A 23,729-nucleotide genomic window follows, 5' to 3' on the forward strand; every position below is an offset into this window, starting at 1 on the left:
TCTTACCCTCAGTGAACAAGGTGAGAAGCTTATAAAAAGGAAGAATATAAATCATCATACCACTTCTGTCATTAAGAAAGTGTTAGTGATGTAAAAGTAGAGCTAGCCAAATTAAACAGTGTGTGTTTTAAGGATATAGTTGCTTTACATGGTGGCACAAACTTTATTTTTACCGCCACCAACTGATGGTGAAAGGTTATGCCAAATAGCTGAGCAGTTGACATGATTTCTAGACCTGTTCTTATCATTCACTAGCGCAGCCTCTGGAATGCAACCAGAGAATATAGTGAAAATATTTTACTTTTATATGGGCACACTCTTTACCCTTCTTTTTAGTGGGTTTTTCACTTAGTACAGTATTATGCAATTAGAATTGCTTATTCATCTCACTTCAGTCTCTTTTTGATGCCATTAGCCTATCATTCCAAAGTGAAAACCTATTAGCTCCTCTCTCTGATTTTATGTCATCTGTCGATAGGAGCTAGTCAACTCATGATGTATTTAAAAATACAAACAGCCCGCCATACCCCAGATTGAACCATTTCAACATCCATTTTGCAAAACCAATTTTCACCTATCTGTGGTTCAGCTGTGATGGCTTTGGCTGCTCTTACTAGGGTTGCTTAAACATCTGGCGTTAGCTGGCAGTAAGCTGGTAGTTGAACAGTCCAGGAGGGGCTCAACTGAAATGACTCATGTCTGCATCCTCAAGTAGGCTAGCGTGAGCTTGTTCCCATGGCCATGCCCGGGTTCCAACGGAAGTGTGAAAGATCAGTGAAAGCATCAGCCCCACCCCTGGCATAGCATAGCGCAGAATAAGAATGGATATTAACCTAGAAGATGACAAAAATAAAATCACCACCACATGGCCAATGTGTGTGCTTCCTTTATGAAAATTTTTCGTAAATAGCGCTGACATTCATTTTTCCCCAAAGGTCTCAGGGGATCTCGATATATCTTGTTATAGATTCATTGGTGAGCTCTTTGGGGATATGTTCTTAACTATAAATCTTCCAGGAGGTACTTTCATTCAAGTCACATTTCTTCATGATTTTTAACAAGGTGAATATTTTCGTTTATCAAATTTGATGTTGTGACTAAGAAATAATTTATACTCTTCTGAACCCGTGAATATCATTCTAACATTTGTTAGTAGCAAAATATTAGAAATACTGGGCACCGGTGGCTCACACCTGTAATCCTAGCTACTCAGGAGGCTGAGATCTAAGGATCCTGGTTCAAAGCCAGCCTGGGCAGGAAAGTCCATGAGACACTTATCTCCAATAAACCACTTGGAAAACTAGAAGTGGTGCAGCGGCTCAAGTGATACAGTGCTAGCCTTGAGCTGAAGAGCTGTGGGACAGTGTTCAAGCTCAGAGTTCAAGCTTCATAACTGACAAAAAAAATTAGAAACAATGAAGGAATAAACTTATGAGAATCCTTATGATGAATTATTTCATCTTCTTTTTATGCTATATACTTCTTAAATAATATTTTCGTATCTTTTTTTCAGATGTAACCTTGATTCTTTTTTTAAATACTTTTTTATTGTGAAAATACTGTACAGAGGGTTTACAGTTACATGAGCAAGGTAATGAGTACATTTCTTATCAAGCATTGTTGCCTCCTCCTTTGTTTTTCTCCTAGCATCCCTTCCCTCCCACCTCCACAACTACACTCCCTCCCTCCCCACTAAATTGTAAAGTTCATTTTTCAACATAGTATCTTGTGCATCTCATTGTTACAATGGGTCAACCTGTGTCCCTATGTAAGCATTTTAAGTAGTTGTACCATTCAAAAAAATCTATTTGTAAGTACAATGCATCTAGAGCCATGTCATCCCTTTCATCATTCTCCCCATCCTTCTCAGCCCAACCCTTCCCCTCAGTTTTCCTAATTTCTTTGGATATACATCAAGTAGTATGATTGCTTTCTCCCACCTTCCTCTCTTCATACATCTACCTCCCCTCCCCTTAACCTCTCCTGACACTTTTCAAGTTCCAGTTGTCTGGTATTCATTTTGTTAGATTTTTAGTATTTCTAAGGAATTACACCATTTGTAATTTCCCCTGCAAATACCATACTTCCATTAATTTATGTATATTTGTGTGCAAACTTAATATGTGTTTACTTATATATTAATAAATTAATTCTAGCTTCCACATATGAGAAATATATTCTTCCTTTGTCTGTCTGAGCCTGACTTGCTTCACTTAACATAAATGATGACAGGGGCAGTGAAACCCACTAGATACTATGTTGGAAATGAACTATACAACTTTGAAGGGAAGGAAGTCAGGAGGGGAAAAACTGGCAGAGAATGAGGGAAGGGGTGACACTGTCCAAAACGAAATGTACTCAACACTTCACTCATGTAACTAACCACTCTGTACATCACCTTTATAACAAAAGAAAAGATTAAAAGAACTTTCTAGGAATATCTAACAACTAAAAAGAATAATAAATGATGAAATGGGAAGATAATCACAATTTAATTTCTTATATATTCACTTTATTTTAGTTTAGTTTTTATAAAGTAGTCACAGTGAATTAGTCACAGTCAAAGCCCTCAGGCTATCCACAATTTCAAAACTTGTAGTAAGCCTAAAGTTTCTTTTTTTTATAAAAAATCTTACTTTCCTTATTTCACAATTTAATTTTAATGAAATTAATATATGGTGAAACAAAATATAAATGTAATTCAGGTATCATATTTTATAGCTAATATTAGAAATATTTTTAAGTCTTGAAAAGAGATTAGCACTTATTAACACTTTTTATCTTTGGATTGCAAGAATATTGTAGCTTTTATTTTCATTTGAAACTCTTAGACATCTAAAGCCTTTATAGTGGACTCATTTAAATTATATTATCAGAAAAAAATATTTTAAAATTTTCCCTATTTGATAATTTTCCTTAGAATTAAACTATTGCTAACATTTTCTTCTACTTGTTTTTAAGATTGTAGAATTTCCATTCTGGTTTGATGGCATCTGGAATATTATTGTAACAAGAGGGAGAATGTATCTGCCATTATTAAGGGAGCTTGATTTTAATAATTGATTTATAAATATTTCCCTCTTTAAAGTTTTTCTTGCAGTTGAGTGTGGTGACTCACACTTAGAATCCTAGCCCTCGTGAACCGCAGGCAGCAGGATTGTAAGTTAGAAACCCTATCTTAAAAAATAAAAATACCGGGGCTGTGAAGGTGGCTCAGTGGTAGAGCGCTTGCCTTGCATGCATGAGGCCCTGGGTTTGATTCCTCAGCACCATATATGCAAAAAGAAAAAAGCCAAAAGTGGCACTGTGGTTCAAGTGGTAGAGCACTAGCCTTGAGCTGAAGAGCTGAGGGGCAGTGCCCAGGACCAGGGTTCAGGCCCCATGACCAGACCCAAAAAATAAAAATAAAAAAGTAAAAAAAAATACCTGAAACTATTGTCAACATGTATTTTCTTTTCTTGATTTTCTCTTTTGGAAGTTCTAGGATCGCACTCAGTGTCTCATACATGTCAAGCAAACTCAACCACAACCACATCCTCAGCCCTATATTTTCTTTCTCTATTGTATGCCCAAAAGAAAAATAGAGCTTTCTACTGTCTTTAGATCAACAGTGTCAACACTAAAAGTTGATTTGAAAGGATGAAGAGCTATATCAGAGGATTAGAAAGCAAGGAAAATTTTCATCTCAAATATTGTTGCCATTACTCAACAAGGAGCTTATCATTAACTACATTCATATTACCACTGACCATTTGTTGTTAAAACTCTTACTAGCACTAAACTGTATGCCTCACAAAGTGACATGTGGAATGTTTAAGTCACTAGCTGGAGTGCTAGAAGGCACCTTCCAACAACACAATAAGTAAGCTTTTCCTAAAGGCATAGAGAATGTGCAAATGAGTAACTCACCTGTCAGACACAATGTCTACTAGAGTTACGGTGATAAAGGTAACTACAAATCCTTGATTCACCTCCTGCTGACAAGTATACTCTATTTTCTTTTGAATCTGAGTAGTTTGTGCCACTAATTGGACATTGGAATATGATAGAAGAGACATGCTTGTCTTGGGCTTCTAGTCTTAAAAGACTGGTAACTTCTAAATACTGTCTTGGAACACTCACTCTTGGAAGCCAACTGCCAGGCTGCAAGAATCCCAAGAATACATACACATATTGCTCTAGTGGAAACTTGTAGCTTGATTTCCAGTCAACAGAAGATCATCTGCAGCCATGTGACTGAACCATTTTGGAACTAAACTAGTCATATTTTTAGAGGGCTCCAGACTTTGACACTATCTGTCTCTGGTTATTTTATTTAGTGTTATTAATCACTATTATTATCATCATTATGTAGTTGTACAAAGCAGTTGTCTAAAAGAGCAGTTTATGAATACAATATATCTTGCAACATTCTTACCCATCTCTCCCTTCTCAAGCCCTCCCTCATTCTTCTTAATTTTGTAAAATATGCATTGGTTTCTTGTCTGCATTTTCCACTTTCACTTAAATGAAGTATCCCAAGCCAGTTCTAGCCCACAGAGCTCTGACCCCACACAACTGTGATCATAAGTTGTAACTTTAATCTGCTAAATTTAGGGATGACTTAATAAACACTCATTTAAAAATGAATGAGCCAGTACTTGTTGCACTTGAAACAAATTTAAAAATGCTTATAGGGAATGGATGATAACATAAGATCTCTATAGATCTACTTTTGCAACTCTAATGGAGCAATAAAGAGAAGAATTTATGATACATATTGTTGAGTCATGTATGAATGCAAGTAATCAAATATACCATGGAAAAAATAAAGTTACATTATGCTTGGAATTGATGAGAGGCTGCCATGCAGATGACACTTTACCATAGCTGTCGAAATATGAATTTTAGTTATTTATTTTGTTTTTGCAAGTCCTGGGCTTGAACTCAGGCTTTGGTGCTGTCCCAGAGTTTATTCTTAAAGGCTGGCGCTCTACCACTTGAGCCACAGCACCACTTCTAGGCTTTTTTGAGTAGGTTTATTGGAGATGAATCTCATGGACTTTTCCTGCCTGGGTTGGCTTTGAATTGCGATCCTCAGATCTCAGCCCCCTGGGTAGTTAGACTTATAGGCCTGAGCCCCTGGCACCTGGTAAGTATATGAATTATTATATCACATTTTTTCCTTCCTTTCTTCTTTCTGCCTCCACTTTTCATATTGCTTTCAGTCTATTCCACTTGACTTCAGCAGGAAACCAGTGTCTGTCTATAACTTCTCATGCCTTGCAGAAAGAGGCTGCTCAAGCTGATATCCAAATAGATAAATGGAGGTCAGGTAAGGTGAGGGTAGCTCTGGGCAGGATTCCACCCACCAAAGCCCATATCCCACTTTACTCATTGGTGTTCTCTGCTTGATGAGAAATGGGAAGAGGGAAATAGTCTCGTCCTTACAAAAGAGTGCATTTTTATGTATTTTTAAAAAAATCTATAGCCACAAAACAGTAGATGTTTAAATCTTTCATAACTCAAAAATAAAGCTTAAGTAAGATTCAGGGGTGTTTTATCACTTTTATTTTCAGGCATTCCAAAGTTGATTACAGCTGACATGGTTAAAGAAGATGCTGCTGTGATTGATGTGGGCATCAACTATGTTCAAGATCCTGTGACAGGGAAGACAAAATTAGTGGGAGATGTGGACTTTGAAGGTAAGAAATCAAATCTTTTTTGGCAACTGAAGAGTTAAAAAATGACTCAACCTCATATACTTTGATAGTAGAAATGTTCTATCACCTAGTGGGGATATTATTAAGGTATTAATCATCTTTTTCTCCTGTAGGAAGAGTTTAATCATGCTTACATCATCCTCCCCATTTCTTCCTTCCTTCCTCCTATTCCCTCCCTCTTTTTCTTTATTTCTTCTCTCTGTTCCTTCTGCTCTCCTTTTCCCCTCTTTTCTCTCTGTCTTCCCTCTCCCTGCCTCCATTCTTTCTTTCCTTTTTATCCTCCCTCTCTTCTAATTAGGTTTTAAGGTCAAATATCTTAGAGCAATTGTGTGTGGCGGGGGAGCATGCACAATGGCCTTGAACTCGGGATTCAGGGCCTGGGCACTCTCCTTGAACTATTTTTTCCCCCACGCATGACTAGCGTACTTTACCATTTGAGCCACTTTCCAGCTTTGTCTGGTAGCTAATTAGAGCTAAGAGTCTCACAGACTTTTTTTTCCCTTTTGTGGGGGGGAGGGGGTCAGTTGTGAGGCTTGAACTTTGGGCCTGGCGCTGTCTCTCAGCTCTTCAGCTCAAGGCTAGTGCTCTACCACTTGAACCACAATCCTCAGATCTCAGCCTCCTGAGTAGCTGGGATTACAGGTGTGAGCCATCAGCGCCTGGCTTTCTCACAGACTTTTCTACCTGGCTGGCTTTGAACCACAATCCTCAGATCTCAGCCTTGTTTGTTAGATATGATCAGTATGATCAAAATTATTTCTGGGTAGCTAGGATTGCAGGTGTGAGCCATCAGTGCTCAGCTTATAGCAATTTTTAATGAAAGTGTCCATCTGTGCATTATTTTGACCTTCTGAAAAGTCATCACATACTAACTATACTTACACATTTCTGCTCTTTACTCAGCCCTTCACTCTTACAGCCAGAAGGTATTTTTGGAATGCATTGCTAACTTGAATCATGTTTTAGATCTAAACAATGGTCTGAATAACTGAAGTTACATTCTTCACTTGTGTTTTATATTTCATTTTTTTGTTTGTTTACTTGTCCTGAGGCTTGAACTCAGGACCTAGGCACTGTCCCTGAGCTTTTGTAGGGCTAGTGGTCTACCAATTGGACCGTGGCTCTACTTCCACCTTTTATTTCAGTTGAGTGTCTCACAGACTTTCCTGCCTCCTTCTGGCTTCAAACTGTTATCCTCAGATCTCAGCCTTCTGAATAGTGAGGATTGCAGGCATGAGCCACCAGCACCAGCACCTGGTTTCACTTGTGTTTTAAAGGGAATGAATGGAACTAGGTTAATATTTCTATGGTCAATGAAGGATTTAAGAAAGCCAATTATAAAACAAAGTTCTGACTCCATGACTTTTCTTTATCCCGCAAGAGATAGATCTCTAGGTGAGTGACTCCCTAAACCAATTTTACTTCCAAGATCTTCATTAGATTCTTTCCTGTACTTATATTAGTAGAATAATAGGACTCTCAGATGTCTATAAAGATACAAGTAAAATGACTGGAGACATTTTCATATAGAAAATACTTTATGTCTATGACTGATCACATGAACAAGCAAGCCAGCCCATATGAAGACTTACTAGTATCATTACAAATAGAAAGGAATAGATGATAAAATTTTTAAATTTCAGATTTTAATTTTCACTCAGAACCTGGTTATCACCTGATATTTACCCAAGTCCTGACATGATGTTGAATAAAATTAAAAGCTTAGACAGTTGGAGTTGTCCCAAGGTATTGGTAACCTATATGTAAAATTCTGGGACATAACTGAGAGCAGGTACAGGCAAGCAATTTGAGCCTGACAATAAAATAAAAAATAAATCCATGAACACAAATATGCACTAGTGTGTTCTAGGGACAGAATGGCGAATAGGAACAAAGCATGGATGTACCTTGTTGAAGAATACACTTCTGCCCTTATAGGCTTTAATACCTAGAGTCTCTTGATGTGCTTGAAATTCTAGTCTATCAGTGTTGGTTCTCTGCGTGAAAATTTGTGTCTGCATCTCTCTCTTTTTCTTAATTTTTTTTTGGTTGTGGATCTTGAATTCTGGGCCTGAGCTCTGTCCCTCAGCTCTTCAGCTCAAGGCTAGCACTCTACCACTTGAACTCCAGCACCACTTCTGGTTTTCTGAGTGGTTTATTGGAGACTTTCCTGCCTGGGCTGGCTTTGAACCAAGATCCTCAGATCTCAGCCTCCTGAGTAGCTAGGATTACAGGCGTGAGCCACCGGGTCCCAGCTTCTCTCTTTCTTTCTCTGTGTATGTGCTAAATTCTTATGAAATGACCCATTTTTATTCAGTCAATAAATTATTTTATATCAGTAATTTATTTGAATGTCCCAACTCAAATGAGTAAAGATGCGTTTCATTTTAAATCCTAGATCAGTATTTTGTTTTGCACTTTCGTTTTATTTCTTGATAACATTATTGTAAAATCACCATACACTTATAATTCACTGGTGAGGGGATATTGATGGCATGAGATACCCAGCTGAAGGAAAAAAACAAAAAACAAAACCAGGAGCAGCTCACAACCTTGACATGGTTTGTGGGGCAGGCTTATCTAGCAATACACAACAGTTTTTAACATTCTTCTGTCATGGGTATTTCAGTGGGCTCAGATCATGTCCTTGGTTTCTTATTTTTATCAATGATGCTTTTTTGCTCATGAAAAACACCCTGAAAACATTTTTTTCAAACTGAGCATTTTGGAGTGGTCATGAATGCTTATTGATGTGAATACGTATTTGCTCAACTTACATAAAGCTCAACTTGGTGAATATCCATTAAATCAAGTTGTAGTTCTTTATTAACAAAGTATATAAGAAAAAGGAACATGGCAAAAAGAAATAAAGCTGTAAGATAAATGGGAAGAATACTAGCTGGTAAAACTGCTGAGGTTATTTTAGAGAGAGAACTATTGATGTCTTCCTATGCCTAACTGATGCATTAAGTTTTATCATAGGAAAATAAGTATAGGAACAAAATGTTCAGTTCAGCACTGTGTATAGGTATCTTGAAATGTATTCCGTACAGATAAAAGGGAAAGGGTTATTATATGTTAGTGTTTTATTGTTTGGTCTGTATGTTCAACAGAATATTACCGAATGTTCATGTATAAAGCACAGAAACTTTTGGAAGGAAGTCCCAATATTCAAGTTTGCTGATCCTATAATGAATATAGACAGCTGTTTATTAGTATTATCTATCAATTTTCTTGGCTATCCTGCTAGTGCATGGAGCCAAAGCACCGAGGAAGATCACACTATATAAATAAGGCCTTTCCGGTGATGCGGTGACTCAGTCATCCATAGAAGCTGGCAAGTGATAGGTTTTGACATGTTGCTTTTCAGGTTGTTCATCACGACTTAACCTGAGGTGAGGGATGGTCCCCCAGCCGAAAGGGAGGGACTTGAACTTGGATTATGCCACAAAACTCCTAGGTAGCACTGGGCTGCAAATTGCCACAGGGAAAATGTGGCTGCTTTGTGAGTATCGGTGAAAGTTTCACTATAACTCCTGCCAAGAAAAACAAAACGGATGTCGGTAGAATCAAATGCTGAAGTTAATTGTCCTACAGAGAAGTCTGGCTCATTAATAAAGGGAACTGAGCCACCCACATGAAGTAGTTTGCATTGATGAGAAGGCTTTATTGACATAAATGAACAAAGTAGATGTGACAAAAAGGTGTACCAAGGGAAGTGATGCTGTGGTGAACTTCACACTAGACCAACTTTCAGAGATAACTTATGACCTGAAAGGGCAAGATTAAAAATAAATAAGTAAATAAAAGTGATGGACTAATTAAAAAAATTTAGAAGCCATTGCAAATTGTAAAAGGATCGAGTACTTAACCAAGGATAGAAAAGACTCTCCAAATAAGTTGCACGATGATAAGCCGAGCACTAGTCAAGATATTCTTAATAGGATAAGAAATAAGAAACTAGTTCTCCATGCTCCTAAAGGTCTTAAAATATGTGCCTCTTGCCAGGCTCTGATGGCTCACACCTGCAATCCTAGCTACTCAGGAGGCTGAGATCTGAGGATTGTGGCTCAAAGCCAGCCCAAGCAGGAAAGACTATGGGACTCTTAATAATGTCCAATAAACCACTCAGAAAACTGGAAGTGGCATTGTGGCTCAAGTGGTAGAGTGCTTGCCTTGAGCTGAAGAGATGAGAGACAGCACCCAGGCCCAGAATTCAAGACCCACGACCAACAAAATATAAAATAAGATAAATAAGTTACTCTTAATAAACAGATAGTTTTGGAGGTACTAGAGATTGAACTCAGAGCTTCACACTTGCTAAAACAGGCAAATCTACCCGCCTGAGCCACACCACCAGTCCTTATAATATTAATTTTAGGAGAAGATCTCACATAATGGCTAGGCTGGCCAAGGTTGCAATCCTCCTCTTCCTGCTTCCCTGTATCACTGGAATGACTGACATGTACCACTGCACCCACCCAGTTAAGATACTTTGTGAACTTTTTTTCACAATGATCCTATGAGCTGTGCCTCCCAAGTAGTTAGGATTTCAGGCGTGGACCATCGTACCCAATCGTTTTATCATTATTTTCAATTCCTTGTGTATTTATAAGTCAAGGTAAGAGACTTATCATTTTGACTTTTTTAAAGATTGAATCATGATCTTTAAAAAAATATAAGCCAGATATACACATTAGAAAACTGATGTTAGATCATTATATATCACCAAAATCAACTCCAAATGGATCAAAGACCTCAAAGTAAGAGCAGATACCCTGAAAATGTTACAGGGAGGGATTGGGCCTATGCTAGGGTTCCTTGACACAGGTTGAAACATTCTAAATAAAGATCCAGAATCACAGCAAATTAAAGAAAGCTTAGATAAATCAGATTGCATTACACTGCAAAGGACATAGCTAGCAATATTAATAGAAAGCCCATAGATTGGGAGATCTTCACTACTTTTACAACAGGCAAGGGCCTCAGATCAAAAATATACCTAGAGCTCAAAAAATTAATCCCCCAATAACAAATCCTTAAAGAAACAACCACCCCATTAATACGTGGGCTAAAGAATTAAAAAGAGAGTTCTCTGGAGATGAAATAAAAATAGCCAATAGGCATGTGAAGAAATAGTCAACATCTCTGGCCATATAAGAAATGCAAATCAAAAACACCTTGAGATTCCACCCACCCCAGTTAGAATGGCCATTATCAAGAAAACAAATAATAGTAAGTGCTGGCATGGATGTGACCAAAAGCAAACACTACTACACCATTGGTGGGAGTGTAAACTTGTTCAACCACTCTGGAAAGCATTATGGAGGTTCCTCAAAAGACTACACATAGAGCTCCCCTGTGATCCAGATATCCCACTCCTGGGCATTTACCCCAATATCACAAGCAAGGCCACACTAAAGCTACCAGCACAACTATATGTTCATTGCAGCATTATTCACCATAGCTAAGAAATGGAACCAACCCAGATGCCCCTCAGTAGATGGCTTGATCAAGAATATGTGGCATATATACCCCATGGAATTTGATGCTTCTATCAGAAAGAATCATTACCCATTTGTGAGGAAATGGAAAGACTTGGAAAAAATCATATTAAGTGAAGTAAGCCAGATCCAAAGAAACATAGGCTCCATGTTTTCCCTCATTTGTAATAATTGGTATATGTCTAGGATAGTCCTAGCAGAGGATCACAATAGCTCAGTAACGAGGTGCATATGATCATATAAAATGATGCTAATTGAAATGAACTCCAAGATACGGAAAGAAGAGGGATTTTTTTTTTTTTTTGCTTTGTTGTTGTTTTTAATGTACTATGTGAAGTTATTTCTTTTTTCTTTTGTTTTTCCCCCTTTTGTTTCACCTGTTGTCACTGTTTTTGATTCTGGTAAAGCTGTGTTTTGTATATACCTTTATCTGATTTGGGGAAGGGAAGGGGAATAACAAAATGGTAAAACAAAAGACAAAGGATGAATCAATGCAACAGTGATACTCACAAGACACTGTTGGAAATGAACTTTACCATGAGGGAAGGGGAATGGGAGGCAGAGAAAGTGAGAGAAATTGAGGGAGGAGTAACAACATTTGACAATAAATGTACTTACTACCTTAAAAATTGTATATACATATATATGTATATATATACATATTTATATATGTATACATATGTGTATATATATATATGCCAGATGGTAGCTCACACCTATAATCCTAGCTACTTAGAAAGCTGAGATCTGAGGATCGTGGTTCAAACCAAGCCAGGGCAGAAAAGCTTGTGAGACACTTATCACCAATAAACTAGTCAAAAAAAGCCAGAAGTGGTGTTATGCTGTATTATTATTGTGATTATTATGATGTTTAGGCAGTTATATTGAGTGTATGTGTGTATGTATATGTATTTGTGTGTGTGTTTGCTGGTCCTAGGGTTTGAACCTAGGGTCTGGACCTTGTCCTTGAGATTTTTTTTGTGTGCAAAGCTAGCACTCTACCACTTGAGGTACAGCTCCATTTCTAACTTTTTGATGGTAAATTGGATAAGAGACATATAGAGTTTCCTGTCCAGGCTGGCTTTGAGCGGTGATCCTCAAATCTCAGCCTCCTGTGTAGCTAGGATTATAGATGTAAGCCTCCAACACCCAGTTTAGCAGTTAATTTTTATGATTTTACAATCATGTGAAAACTAAGCACCATTATATTTATCTCTATGTTCAATAAAATATCATGAAGTTAGTGTTCATGTAGTTCAAATTCATATCTCATATCATAACCACAACGTCAACATAATTATTCAATTTATTCAATGAAGCTTCCTTGCTATTATCATCACAACACTGTCCATGAAAGTTATTTATTGTTGGAGATAATTTTTCTCACTACATTTTAGAGACTCTCATAGTAGTGCTGTTTTTCTATATAGCTCCAAGTTGGTCCTTTCCTGCAATGCCATGCCTTTCTGGGTAATATAAAAAACAAATAGGGCTTATAATTACCATTAAGTTGAAATAGTATTTTTGTTTTGTATTATCCTCAATTACAGAACTGGAGATATTTCATTGATGTTTTCTTCCTCCTTCTAACAAATCCTCACCATTTCCCATCAATTATCTGGCCATTTCCCTGTCCAGGTTAAGACCGTGTTTATAAGCATCTGTGACAAAATAATTTATTTATTTTTTTTTGGGTCCGGTCGTGGGGCCTGAACTCGGGGCCTGGGCGCTGTCCCTCAGCTCTTCAGCTCAAGGCTAGCGCACTACCTTGAGCCACAGCGCCACTTCCGGCTTTTTTCTTTTTGCTTATGTGGTGCTGAGGAATCGAACCCAGGGCCTCGAGCATGCAAGGCAAGCGCTCTACCACTGAGCCACCTTCCTAGCCCGACAAAATAATTTTTATATCTAAGAACTGTTTTTTTATTGCAGATAATCATGCAACAAGTAGTCTATTTGAAAAATTTAGACTTACCCTATAGATGATTACTTTTTAACATTGAGACCTACCCATTTTAACCTCAGTTTCTTTTAAGCAATTTCTGTTATAGATTTGGAAGAAGTGTCAAGCTTTTTTGACAAAGAAGCTAGTCTCAAAAGACACAAACACAAGATTATGGGCCAATAGCTATTTCAGAATAACAAGCTGGAAAACAATCTCTAACCTCAGACTCAGATGCTTATAATTACACTGTGTTTATAACAGCAATTCACCAAGTGTATTTGGTCAACTGAACAGTCTAATTAATGACTTCTCCTGCTGTTAAATCAGTTAGCCTTGCTCATGTTGGTGAACTCTTGGGCCTCATTTGTATCTCATTGCTAAGTTACTATAATTTTCTGAAGCTTTAAAAGCTTTGCTTCAGTTTTATGGATGCATTCTACAGAGACTGAGGTGAAATGAGAAGAACTGGAATATCTGCCGCTTATTGCCTTCCAATCCCTCCTCTCCCTGTCTCCCAATCTTGACCACACCTTTCTACTGTTCTCTACCAAACAGAAGGAAAAATAATACAGGGAACAAAGAAGAAAGGAAACAAAGAGCTATCAGGAAATGACCAGAATGTATGAGTGTTTTCTGGAAAATCAAAATAAATGGAGCTAATGTTTATATTATTATAACGTATAACATCAATATATTATAAATGTTACATTCGATTTTTATTATAGCTACTTCCAGATTTTCTCTTGTATATTTATTTTACAGTCTAAGGGGGATACATGACATGAGTATTTAAACTCCAGTGTGTCACTGTCTATTCTAAGGCTCTAGAGTATAGTTATTTTCAGTGAATTTATCAAAATTTTCTTCTCCTCACTTGTTAAATACTTGGCTTGTTTACATTTTTTTCCTCGAAGGATTATGGTCAAGTGTAGATTAAGCTACCAGAACAAAGGAACGTCCACTCAAGGCAATTTAGCCCTTTCCCACTCACGGCTGGAGTTCAGCAGGGCATGGAAGGATTTGAGGCAGTTCTGTTCTGGTAACAATGCTGTTTTCATCCATCGTCATGGTTGTAGTAGTTTTCTAGAACTGTCATAACAACATTTACAGACATTTCTGCCTCCCAATGCTGGTGAGTAGAAGTCTAAGTTCTAGGGCTCAGTAGGCTTATTTCTTCTGTGCCCTCTCTTCCTAACAGATACATGGCCCTCTTCTCTCTCATTGTCTTCTGTCTGTACCTGCTCATGTCCAAGTTTCCTCTACTTTCAATCACTTTGTTCCTATCAGCTTAGAAAGTTATGGACATTTGAACATATTTACCCCTTTAAAGACCTCATCTCCAAAGGATGGGTTAGGAGACATGGGTGACAATGTTGTCAGATACCTTGTAATCATATACTGTTTTGTAGAATGGGAACTTTTTTGTACAACTACTTAATGATAATAATAATAAAAGACCTCATCCCCAAAGACAGTAAAGAATGGGGATGGGGGCACAGTTCAGTAGCTAACTCTGTTCCACCTGAGTATTGTCCTCATCCTTATACTTGAGTTTGAGCTGTCTCCTCATCCATGTTTTCTTCTATGGTAAGGCAAAACAGACAGTAGGACCACTAGTGCCACCCTTAGGAAAAGTGAACTGAAAGTTCCATGTATCACTCCCACTAGAGCCAATGGGCTGAACCAGCTCACCTGTGGGAGTGGAAGGGATGCAGAACCCATATATTTTACATAAGGGTTATATTTGGGTGAATAATAATATGTCCTATACATAAGAAAGTGAAACTTATTCTCTTACTTGGGAAAAATGCAAGAGATGTCCTCATCCATTATGCACATGCCTTTTGGTCTATCTGAATTTATTTAGTTGTAAAATCCCATAGCAGACAATTTCATTATTGTCTCCTTGCTTTTGGGTTGATGTATGTAGTACTTAAAGTTCTAGTGTCAAGGAGTTTATGGCTTAGCTCAGAAGTTACAACATTAACATTGGACTTTCTGTAGTCCAGAGATACAGATATTTGCAATAAAATGTGTATAGATAATACACCTTCACTCAAAGCATACTAACTGAGCATGGCTTATTACTAAATCATTGCAAGAGATTAGGTGCATTTGTCTACTTTAGGTAACCTTGAAAATGGTACCAAGTCCTTTGGTGGATTTCATTGTTCGTTTCCATTTTTACTGCACTATTTTCAATCTCTTCATTTGTAATCTCTACATTTGTAATATAATCCTTCCAACTCTTCAATTTATGTTTTTTTTCTTTTTTTAAAAATTTAATTCTCACACACATATTGGTTACAACTACAACCTAAATAGACCAAGTTCTTACTGATTGTTTACTAACATTCTAGTAGAGGAGTCAGATAATAAACAAAATACATGCATATCTATAGAAAATACATGCATGTCTACATAATACAGATGAACAAAAGAGAATTTTTGTGTTACAAAATAAAACAGGAAAGAGAGTAAGAGATTTATGAGTAGAGTTGCCTAGAAGAGGCAGAAAGGGAAGGCTCACTGCTATCCTAAAGAAAATGGAGAATCATTTTGATATATGAGGGAGGAACATTCTAGAAATGGAAAGAACTTAAAGAGGGGCATGGTTAGTAGATTTTCCTTACTTTTTTTTTTCTTTTGTTTTCCTTTAATTTTTTTATATTGTCTTTAACAAGTTGTATGAAGGGGTTTCGATTCAGCGTATCAGTTTATGAGTACAATGCATCTTCCTACCTCACTTCCTTTCCATTCTTTTCTTTCTTTCTTCTTTGTTTTGAGACATGTACTTTCTATATTACCAATTCACAATCGTCCTGCCTTAGCCTCCCAACTGCAGAGGTAACTAGTGGCCTCAACCATATCAGTCTATCCTAGTAGTTTTGCTGATCTGCAAGGGGGACCATTGTAACTAGACATACTGGGGAAAGAGAATGACAGGCTCAAGGCCATAGAGGTTGTACCTGGGCTGGCACACCCTGGAGTATTCCTTATAGACTATGGAAAAAGAGTTTTTTAATTTCACCCTATGGACAAAGGAGCTACTAGTGGAACTGGGACAGAGAAATGATGTTAGATATTTTTTAAATCGAATCTCACTCCTGGATGTTGCCTACATTTTGGAGAAGAGAGGGATAAATAGGGAGTAGGGGTACCTGTTCTATTGTAACTATCCAAGTAAGAAATGATGGCGCCTTGACCAGAATGGTAACAGGCTTCGGTGTTAAAAGGTAGATGGTAGATGTCATTTAAAAGGAGAGTTTGGAATGATTGGTTAAATGGTTAGAAAATTAAGTGTAACTGTAAGGTTCTTAAAATAAGCAGGAATAGAAGTAACAACTCTACAGTTCTCTTGAAAGAAATCTTAAAAGGGTCAGTGGATTTCACTCAACAACGTGTATTTAGGATACAGAGAGAACAGGAAATGAATGGGTCTTTCCAGGTAGAGGGAGCAGCTGACAGAGACAAAGAGGACAAAACTTTGTGTATTTGCATGCTCAGTGGTAGGCCCCACTTAGTTTACTAAAGCAGGGAATGTGGCGCTTTACATAGCTGTGAATATGCCTCAAGAGCTGGAGACTTACCTTGTGCTTTTCAAACTCTCCACTGGGCAGGAAATTTGTACCATTAAGAGACCGTGATAGTTTGGACTCCAGCTAATCAAAAATATTCCACAAACTTTCCAATGGAAAGACAACAGAGGTTTAGACTTACACAGAAATCTGGTATCATGCTCTGAAGAAACTGGTCAATGGAACAATGCTTTCTATGAAGTTTTTCATCTCTGGTTACTCTGGTTTTGGTGCTATACCTGTGAAACCTTGGCATGGCCTTTCACTCCTTGGTCTTTTTATACTATGCCTAAAAGATCATGCTAGTCTTGCTGAAAACAATTAGGTAAATCACTGTACCTCTTCTGAGACTTGATTTTATCATCTGAAAAACTGAGATAATAATACCTATCTTAGAACGTTGTTGTGAAGATTAAATGAAATAATCACCTTACATGAGTTAATTAGTGGATGTGAGTTGCTGAGCCTAATGCTAGCAGAGAACAGTATCTGTCTGTCTGTCTATCAGTCACTTTGTCTCTACTCCCACTCTACGGCTCATCGTTGACTGCACAGTTCAGTTACTGCTGTGCTTCTCAGTAATTTTCAACCTTCCGTTCAGTTTGTTGCTGTATAAATCAACTTTTAATATTCATGTTTACTCGTATCTTCTCCAAACTTCCATCATCTGGTTTAAGTTGCCTTTATGATTTTGCTCTTAATGCAACACGACCTTACACTTTTGCTTCATTGTTTACAACTAGATTGTGTGACTCTGTAATGTGAGCATCTCCTCTGTATTTTTTTGTATTTCTTAGTTGTGGCATTAGCGATTTCTCTAAGCATTCTCTGCACTTGTAAGTCTATAGTTTCACTCACATCACAGATGTATTTCTCTATTGTTTACCTGAATTGAAACAAAATCTCCCACGCCATAGAGCAGCACAGTATTAATTTACAACGTGAGCAAGGCCTTGAGTTTGAGTTTAGTTCCCAGTAGCAAACAGAAAGAAAGAAGCATAAACTTGTTCAACCACTTTGGAAAGTAGTATGAAGGTTCCTCAAAAGACTCCACACATAGAGCTCCCCTATGACCCAGCAATCCCACTTTTGGGCATTTACCCAAATGATCACAAACAAGACCACACTAAAGCTACCAGCACAACTATGTTTATTGCAGCATTATTTACTATAGCTAAGATATGGAACCAATCCAGATGCCCCTCAGTAGATGAATGGATCAAGAAAATGTGGTATATATACACAATGGAATTCTATGCCTCCATCAGAAAGAATGACATTGCCCCATTTGTTAGGAAATGGAAAGACTTGGAAAAAATTATATTAAGTGAAGTAAGCCAAGCCTAAAGAAACATAGGTCCTATGGTTTCCCTTACTTGCAATATCTAGTATACGTCTGAGTCAAGCAGAAAAGGTCAGATAAGTTGATGTTAGGGAAATGAACCCTAAGATATATATTCAAATGTTTTTTTCTTTCATGCGATTGTTTCTAACACATTTATAAGATTATTTCTCTGTTGCTTTGTATGTCCCTCCCCCACAGTATAACCTCTACTTTCATTGTATTTGATGTCGGTATAATTTGTGGAGGGGAAGGGGAAAAAAAGTCGTTTAAATAAGGATACAGGTGGACCCGTTGCAACAATGAGAAGTACAAGTCGTTATGTGGAAAATGAACTTTACAACTTTGGTGGGAGGGGGGTGGGGAGGTTTGGGTAGGGGAGTGGGGGGAGTCTGGGAAGGGATGGGAAGGGGAAACAAAGGAGGAGGCTACAATGCTTGATAAGAAATGTACTCATTATCTTGCCCATGTAATTGTAACCCCTCTGTACAGTATTTTCGCAATAAAAAATAAATAAAAATTTAAAAAAGAAAGAAAGAAGCAAGGAAGCAAGGAAAGAAGGACAGGGAGTAGGGAAAGGAGGAAGGGACAATGGGAAAGAGGAAAGGAGGGAAGGAAGGAAGGCAGACAGGGAGAAAAGGAGAGAGAAGGGAGGGAGGAAGGAAAATAATCAACAGCAGCTTATCACATTCATGGTAGAAACTGACACACTTGGTAATAAATACCTAAAGCATTTTCAAAAGAAGTTAACAGTACGTGGTTTGAAAAATATAAATTGCGGAGACCTTGTCCAAATTGTATGCATGGCTATATACCCACTAGCTGGGTCAATCCCTAGCATGTGTCAACATTCACTAGCACTGGCTACAGCACCCAAATAGGTCATTTCAGAAAACAGGTAGAACATCCTATGGTTGCTGTGAGATCCCTGTCATCATTGAGCCGGTTGTCTTCACTGTTGCCTACTACAGAGATGAATGGTTATTGTGAAGTAAGTGCATTTGATGTGGAAGAAAAAGTTATGTTAGAAGCACAGTCACATCCACAAGAACACTGCAAGTTTTTGTTTTCCTTTCCCTTCCCCTTCCCTTCCCCTTTTCTTTTTCTCTTCTTTCTCTTTCCCTCTCTTTTCGCTTTTGCTGTCCTGTGGTTTAAAGGCAGAACCTGTGTTGTTATTTGAGCCACCTTCCATTCTTTTCAGATAGCATCTCACACTTTTTTACTCTAGCCACACACTGCAATCCTCTGACTTGTGTCTCCTAAGTAGCATGACACAGTGTCCAACCTTACTTTTTCTTCTGTCTACCACACATAAATGCTTTTATAATTGCTTTTTGGGCATTGTATTTTAAATAAAAATACCTATAAGATAGAAATGTTTTCTCCTCCAAAGGCTGTTCTAAGAGATTTGGGCAATCTTTTAATCTATAGGTTTGCCACTCCACTTGGAAAACACTGCTTAATGGTTTAAAAGAAAAACAATTATAAAGAAAGAAATTATAAAGAAAAAGTGCAGAAAATGACAAGGGATAATGATTTTGCTTATTTAAAAGACACCATGAAAGGAAGATACTTTTCATCCTTTCCCAATCTATCCGTAAATGTCATAACAGTATTTGAATTCCTGCCTAACCAGAATAGGAACTGAGTAGGAGAACGAACATGATCCGTGATTTGTAAGATAAATAACAGTATAAATAACATAAAGAACAGATAAGTGACAGCATTCACAGAAAGCAGTTTCAAACTTTCACCAGGTAAATTATTTCCTGTTCTACTACATTGAATGTCCTAAGATGAGAGGTACTCTTTTAAGCACTCACTTGTGATACAGCCAGCCAGATAGAGATTTGGTTTAATATATAAACAAAAAGAAGAAAAGAAGCAAGGAAGAGAGAGAGAGAGAGAGAGAGAGAGAGAGAGAGAGAGAGGATGGAAGGAGAAAGGGAGGGAGGGAAGAAAGAACAGAAGAAGGAAAAAAGGGTGGAAGGGAGGCAGAAGGAAGGGAGGAAGAAATGAAGGGAAGAAGTATCTCAGCTACCCTGCCAATATAGATTGAGCAGTCAATGGATGAAGGAAGCCCTTGTAAGTATAGCTCACTAAATTAATGAACCCATACAGACCAGTCTCTCATATCTTCCTATGCCATTAAGCCAGTAATTCTCTGTGTGCCATTACTGTCCCCAGGATGCCATTACAATGAATATCTTAATATAGTACATGGTAAAACAGCCAGATAAATGCAAGGGGAGGCACCTAGTAAATTGCCTCTGGAATTCCTGATTGGCTGTTGTCTTGCAAGAGTTCAATGGTGTGTTAAGGAGCCCTTGGTTCTCTTTGGTTCAACATGCTCTTTTTTTTTTTTTTTTTTGTCAGTCGTGGGGGCCTGAACTCTGGACCTGGGTGCTGTCCCTCAGCTCTTCAGCTCAAGGCTAGCGCTCTACCACTTGAGCCACAGCGCCACTTCCAGCTTTTTTCTGTTTATGTGGTGGTGAGGAATTGAACCTAGGGCCTCATGCACGTGAGGCAAGCGCTCCACCACTGAGCCACCTTCCCAGCCCCTCCAAATGCTCTTAAGCATCATTTTTATATCAGCCCTATGAGAAAGTGGAGTGTTTTCTGTATTACCTCCTGAGTCATATTATTTCTCTAGGCCTATGCCATTCAGGTTTTTCTGGTTGTTATTCCTGTACTTCATTTTCTTGAAGCTTGTCTCCCCTTCATTATAGTGGATATGTTTCAGAGGCCATGCCTAAGTGGCTTGTATTATTTAGAACCATGGGAAAATCCTCTAAGCATTTAATTTAGACAATTACATATGTATCTGAGGAGGCTGAAATTCACATGAGGGAAACATGGAATTTTTGTTCTGGAGCTTTGTCACACCAATAAGGAATTATCCCTTTTCTGGAGGAGTAAGTTGCTTTTAAAAACCGTTTGTTACAGGTGGACCCATTGCAACAATGAGATGTGCAAGTCGTTATGTCGAAAATGAACTTTACAGGGGCTGGGAAGGTGGCTCACTGGCAGAGCGCTTGCCTTGCATGCCTAAGGCCCTGAGTTCGATTCCTCAGCACTACATAAGCAAAAAAGAAAAAAGCTGGAAGTGGCGCTGTGGCTCAAGTGGTAGAGCATTAGCCTTGAGCTGAAGAGCTGAGGGACAGCGCCCAGGCCCAGAGTTCAGGCCCCACGACCGGACCCCCCCCCCCCAAAAAAAAGAAAATGAACTTTACAATTTTGGTGGGGGGGAGGGGGAGGATTGGGTAAAGGGGCAGGGGGAGGATGGGAAGAGATGGGAAGGGGAAACAAAGGAGGAGGCTACAATGCTTGATAAGAAATGTACTCATTATCTTGCCCATGTACTTGTAACCCCTCTGTACAGTATTTTCACAATAAAAAAAATAAAATAAAATCGGAAAAAAAAAGAAAAGAAAAACCGTTTGTATCATTGTCAGAACTCTAACATGGGCTATAGAGTACTTCCTTAGAAGTGACAGAGAATCAGACAAAATAGAGAAGGAAAACACGATATAAGCTTGTGACACCCCCTCCTCCTTCACTCAAAAATAGATTTACAGAGCTCAACTGTATTTTTTTTACTTAGCCAGAATATAATTTCCAAGATATGATAGCAAAATTAATTTTGTTTAGCTACATCTAGAATTTCCATTATTTGGGATTTTTGGAATAGTATGAAGTATATTGATATGGAAATTCACTATCTGTCCAGGAATTAGAGTATCCACAGAGAATATTTCAGATGACAATTTGGATTATTAAGTGTCAGGCCTTGGGAACTAAGGAAGGTAAAGTTCCCAGTAGAAATAATAGCACTGAAAATAGAATCTGGAGACACCCTGTCACAAAGCATGGTTGCTGGTACCCAAAGGTTAATTTTTTTCTTTTGTTCTTATTTAAGTTGTTAAAGGGCATTTTAATATTCCTTATGTCGCTATTAGTATCCTTCATGAGTAATCTTTCCACACCCTTTGACCACATGTCAGCCTTGGTTCTGGTTTTCCCTTCCAGTGGCACAAGCATAGATTTAACAACTAGTTTCTTTCATCATCCTTTTTCATTACCTCAGTTAAACGTGAAATAATCTTTGCTCCATAGCAACTGTTCTCACTCAGATTTTTCCTCATGTAAGAATACATTGCAACAATGAGATGTACAAGTCGTTATGTCGAAAATGAACTTTACAACCTTGGTCGGGGCGGGGGGGGGGGGGGAAGGATTGGGTGGGGGGGGGCGTGGGGAGGATGGGAAGGGATGGGAAGGGGAAACAAAGGAGGAGGCTACAATGCTTGATAAGAAATGCACTCGTTATCTTGCCCATGTCATTGTAACCCCTCTGTACAGTATTTTCACAATAAAAAAAGAATAATGGAAATAATTTTATTCTTCCCGTTATAAATGACTTTTATTCTTCCCTTTAGAAATGTTAAGCCCTGCATTGGTAAAAGAGTAGCCATCCCTACAGTAGAGAAAAAGGAACACAAAGAATAGACACCCTGAAAACACACCTTGCAATGACTGAATGACATGCAAGAATTTGGAACTTTGTGATAATTCCTGGTGAATTTCAACTTTAATTTTCTTACCAGCAGAACTTATTGGCATAGACATTTCTCTCAAATTTTGCAAAGTTGGTTATTAATGCCTACATATATGAATAAAGTAAGCTAGTTCATGAAAGACACTTTTTTGCTGCTGTCGTTTGTTTTTTCAATTTTATTTTATTGTAAAGATGTTGTACAGGGTTCGAGTTACATGAGTAAGGCAATGAGTACATTTCTTGTCCAGCATTGTTACCTCTTCCATTGTTGTTTCCACTATCTCTTTCGCCCCACCTCCCTCACTCCTCACCCCCCCCCCACCCAAAGTTGTAAAGTTCATTTCCAATATACTGATGAAAGATATTTTTAACGCTTATTCACCTTGAACACAGGGACTACAGCTACTATCACTCTATCTAAATTACCTGACTCCTCACTGGCTTCCCAGCCAGTACCTTCTCACTGTGTTCCTCATGTTTCTGTCATATTGAGCATCTTTAACCTTCTCCATTGGAAGTACAAACATCCTTTGCTTTTACCTCTCCTGTATCTGCATAGCCATTTCTTTCCTCTTCATGTATTCATTAGGTTTTTGAAGGTTTTCTGTAGCTTTCCAAACTTTCCCTGCGCCCATATTTGGCTCTCATCCCTATTTAAGGGAAGCACCTGAATTTACTTCTGTCTCTAGCGAATCTCACTTTATGTTATTTTTTTGCATATATCAGCTTTCTACTTACCACAGATACTAAACTGACTTCACTGGAGAAATGTACAAACACAGAATAAGCACTTTCCCAGCTTGGTTTTATCCCACCTTCAAACACATCTTCACTAAATAGTAAAATTACTTTAACCATTGATTTTTGACATTATCGCTTAGGTTCTATGAATCTTGAATGATGTCCACCTCTTTCACACCATCTCCTGTCACCCTTTCCTCTTACTCTGACATGTCAGCCCTACCAGCCTTCTTGTGGTACTTCCCAGAGTTCAAGCTGCTTTCCACCTGAGAGAAGTTTCTTCCTTCCATTACAAACATCTCACCTCACTGTCTGTTCTTCACCTCTCTATTTCACATGGAAAAGTCTTGCATTGATGTGTG

The 23,729-nt window shown here is 38.1% G+C and overlaps 1 protein-coding gene across 1 annotated transcript in view; it reads left to right on the top strand.

Moving 5' to 3' along the window:
* Mthfd2l (methylenetetrahydrofolate dehydrogenase (NADP+ dependent) 2 like) overlaps positions 1–23,729 on the top strand; it is a 101,542-nt gene that overhangs the window by 67,937 nt on the left and 9,876 nt on the right. The window contains exon 7 of the mRNA XM_042678207.1: positions 5,559–5,684. Within this exon, the coding sequence (XP_042534141.1) occupies positions 5,559–5,684 (126 nt within the window). The remainder of the gene's footprint in view (positions 1–5,558; positions 5,685–23,729) is intronic.

The sequence above is a fragment of the Dipodomys spectabilis genome, unplaced genomic scaffold, assembly GCF_019054845.1.
Source record: "Dipodomys spectabilis isolate Male_0828 unplaced genomic scaffold, ASM1905484v1 ptg000043l, whole genome shotgun sequence".
In the NCBI taxonomy this organism is placed as follows: Eukaryota; Metazoa; Chordata; class Mammalia; order Rodentia; family Heteromyidae; genus Dipodomys; species Dipodomys spectabilis.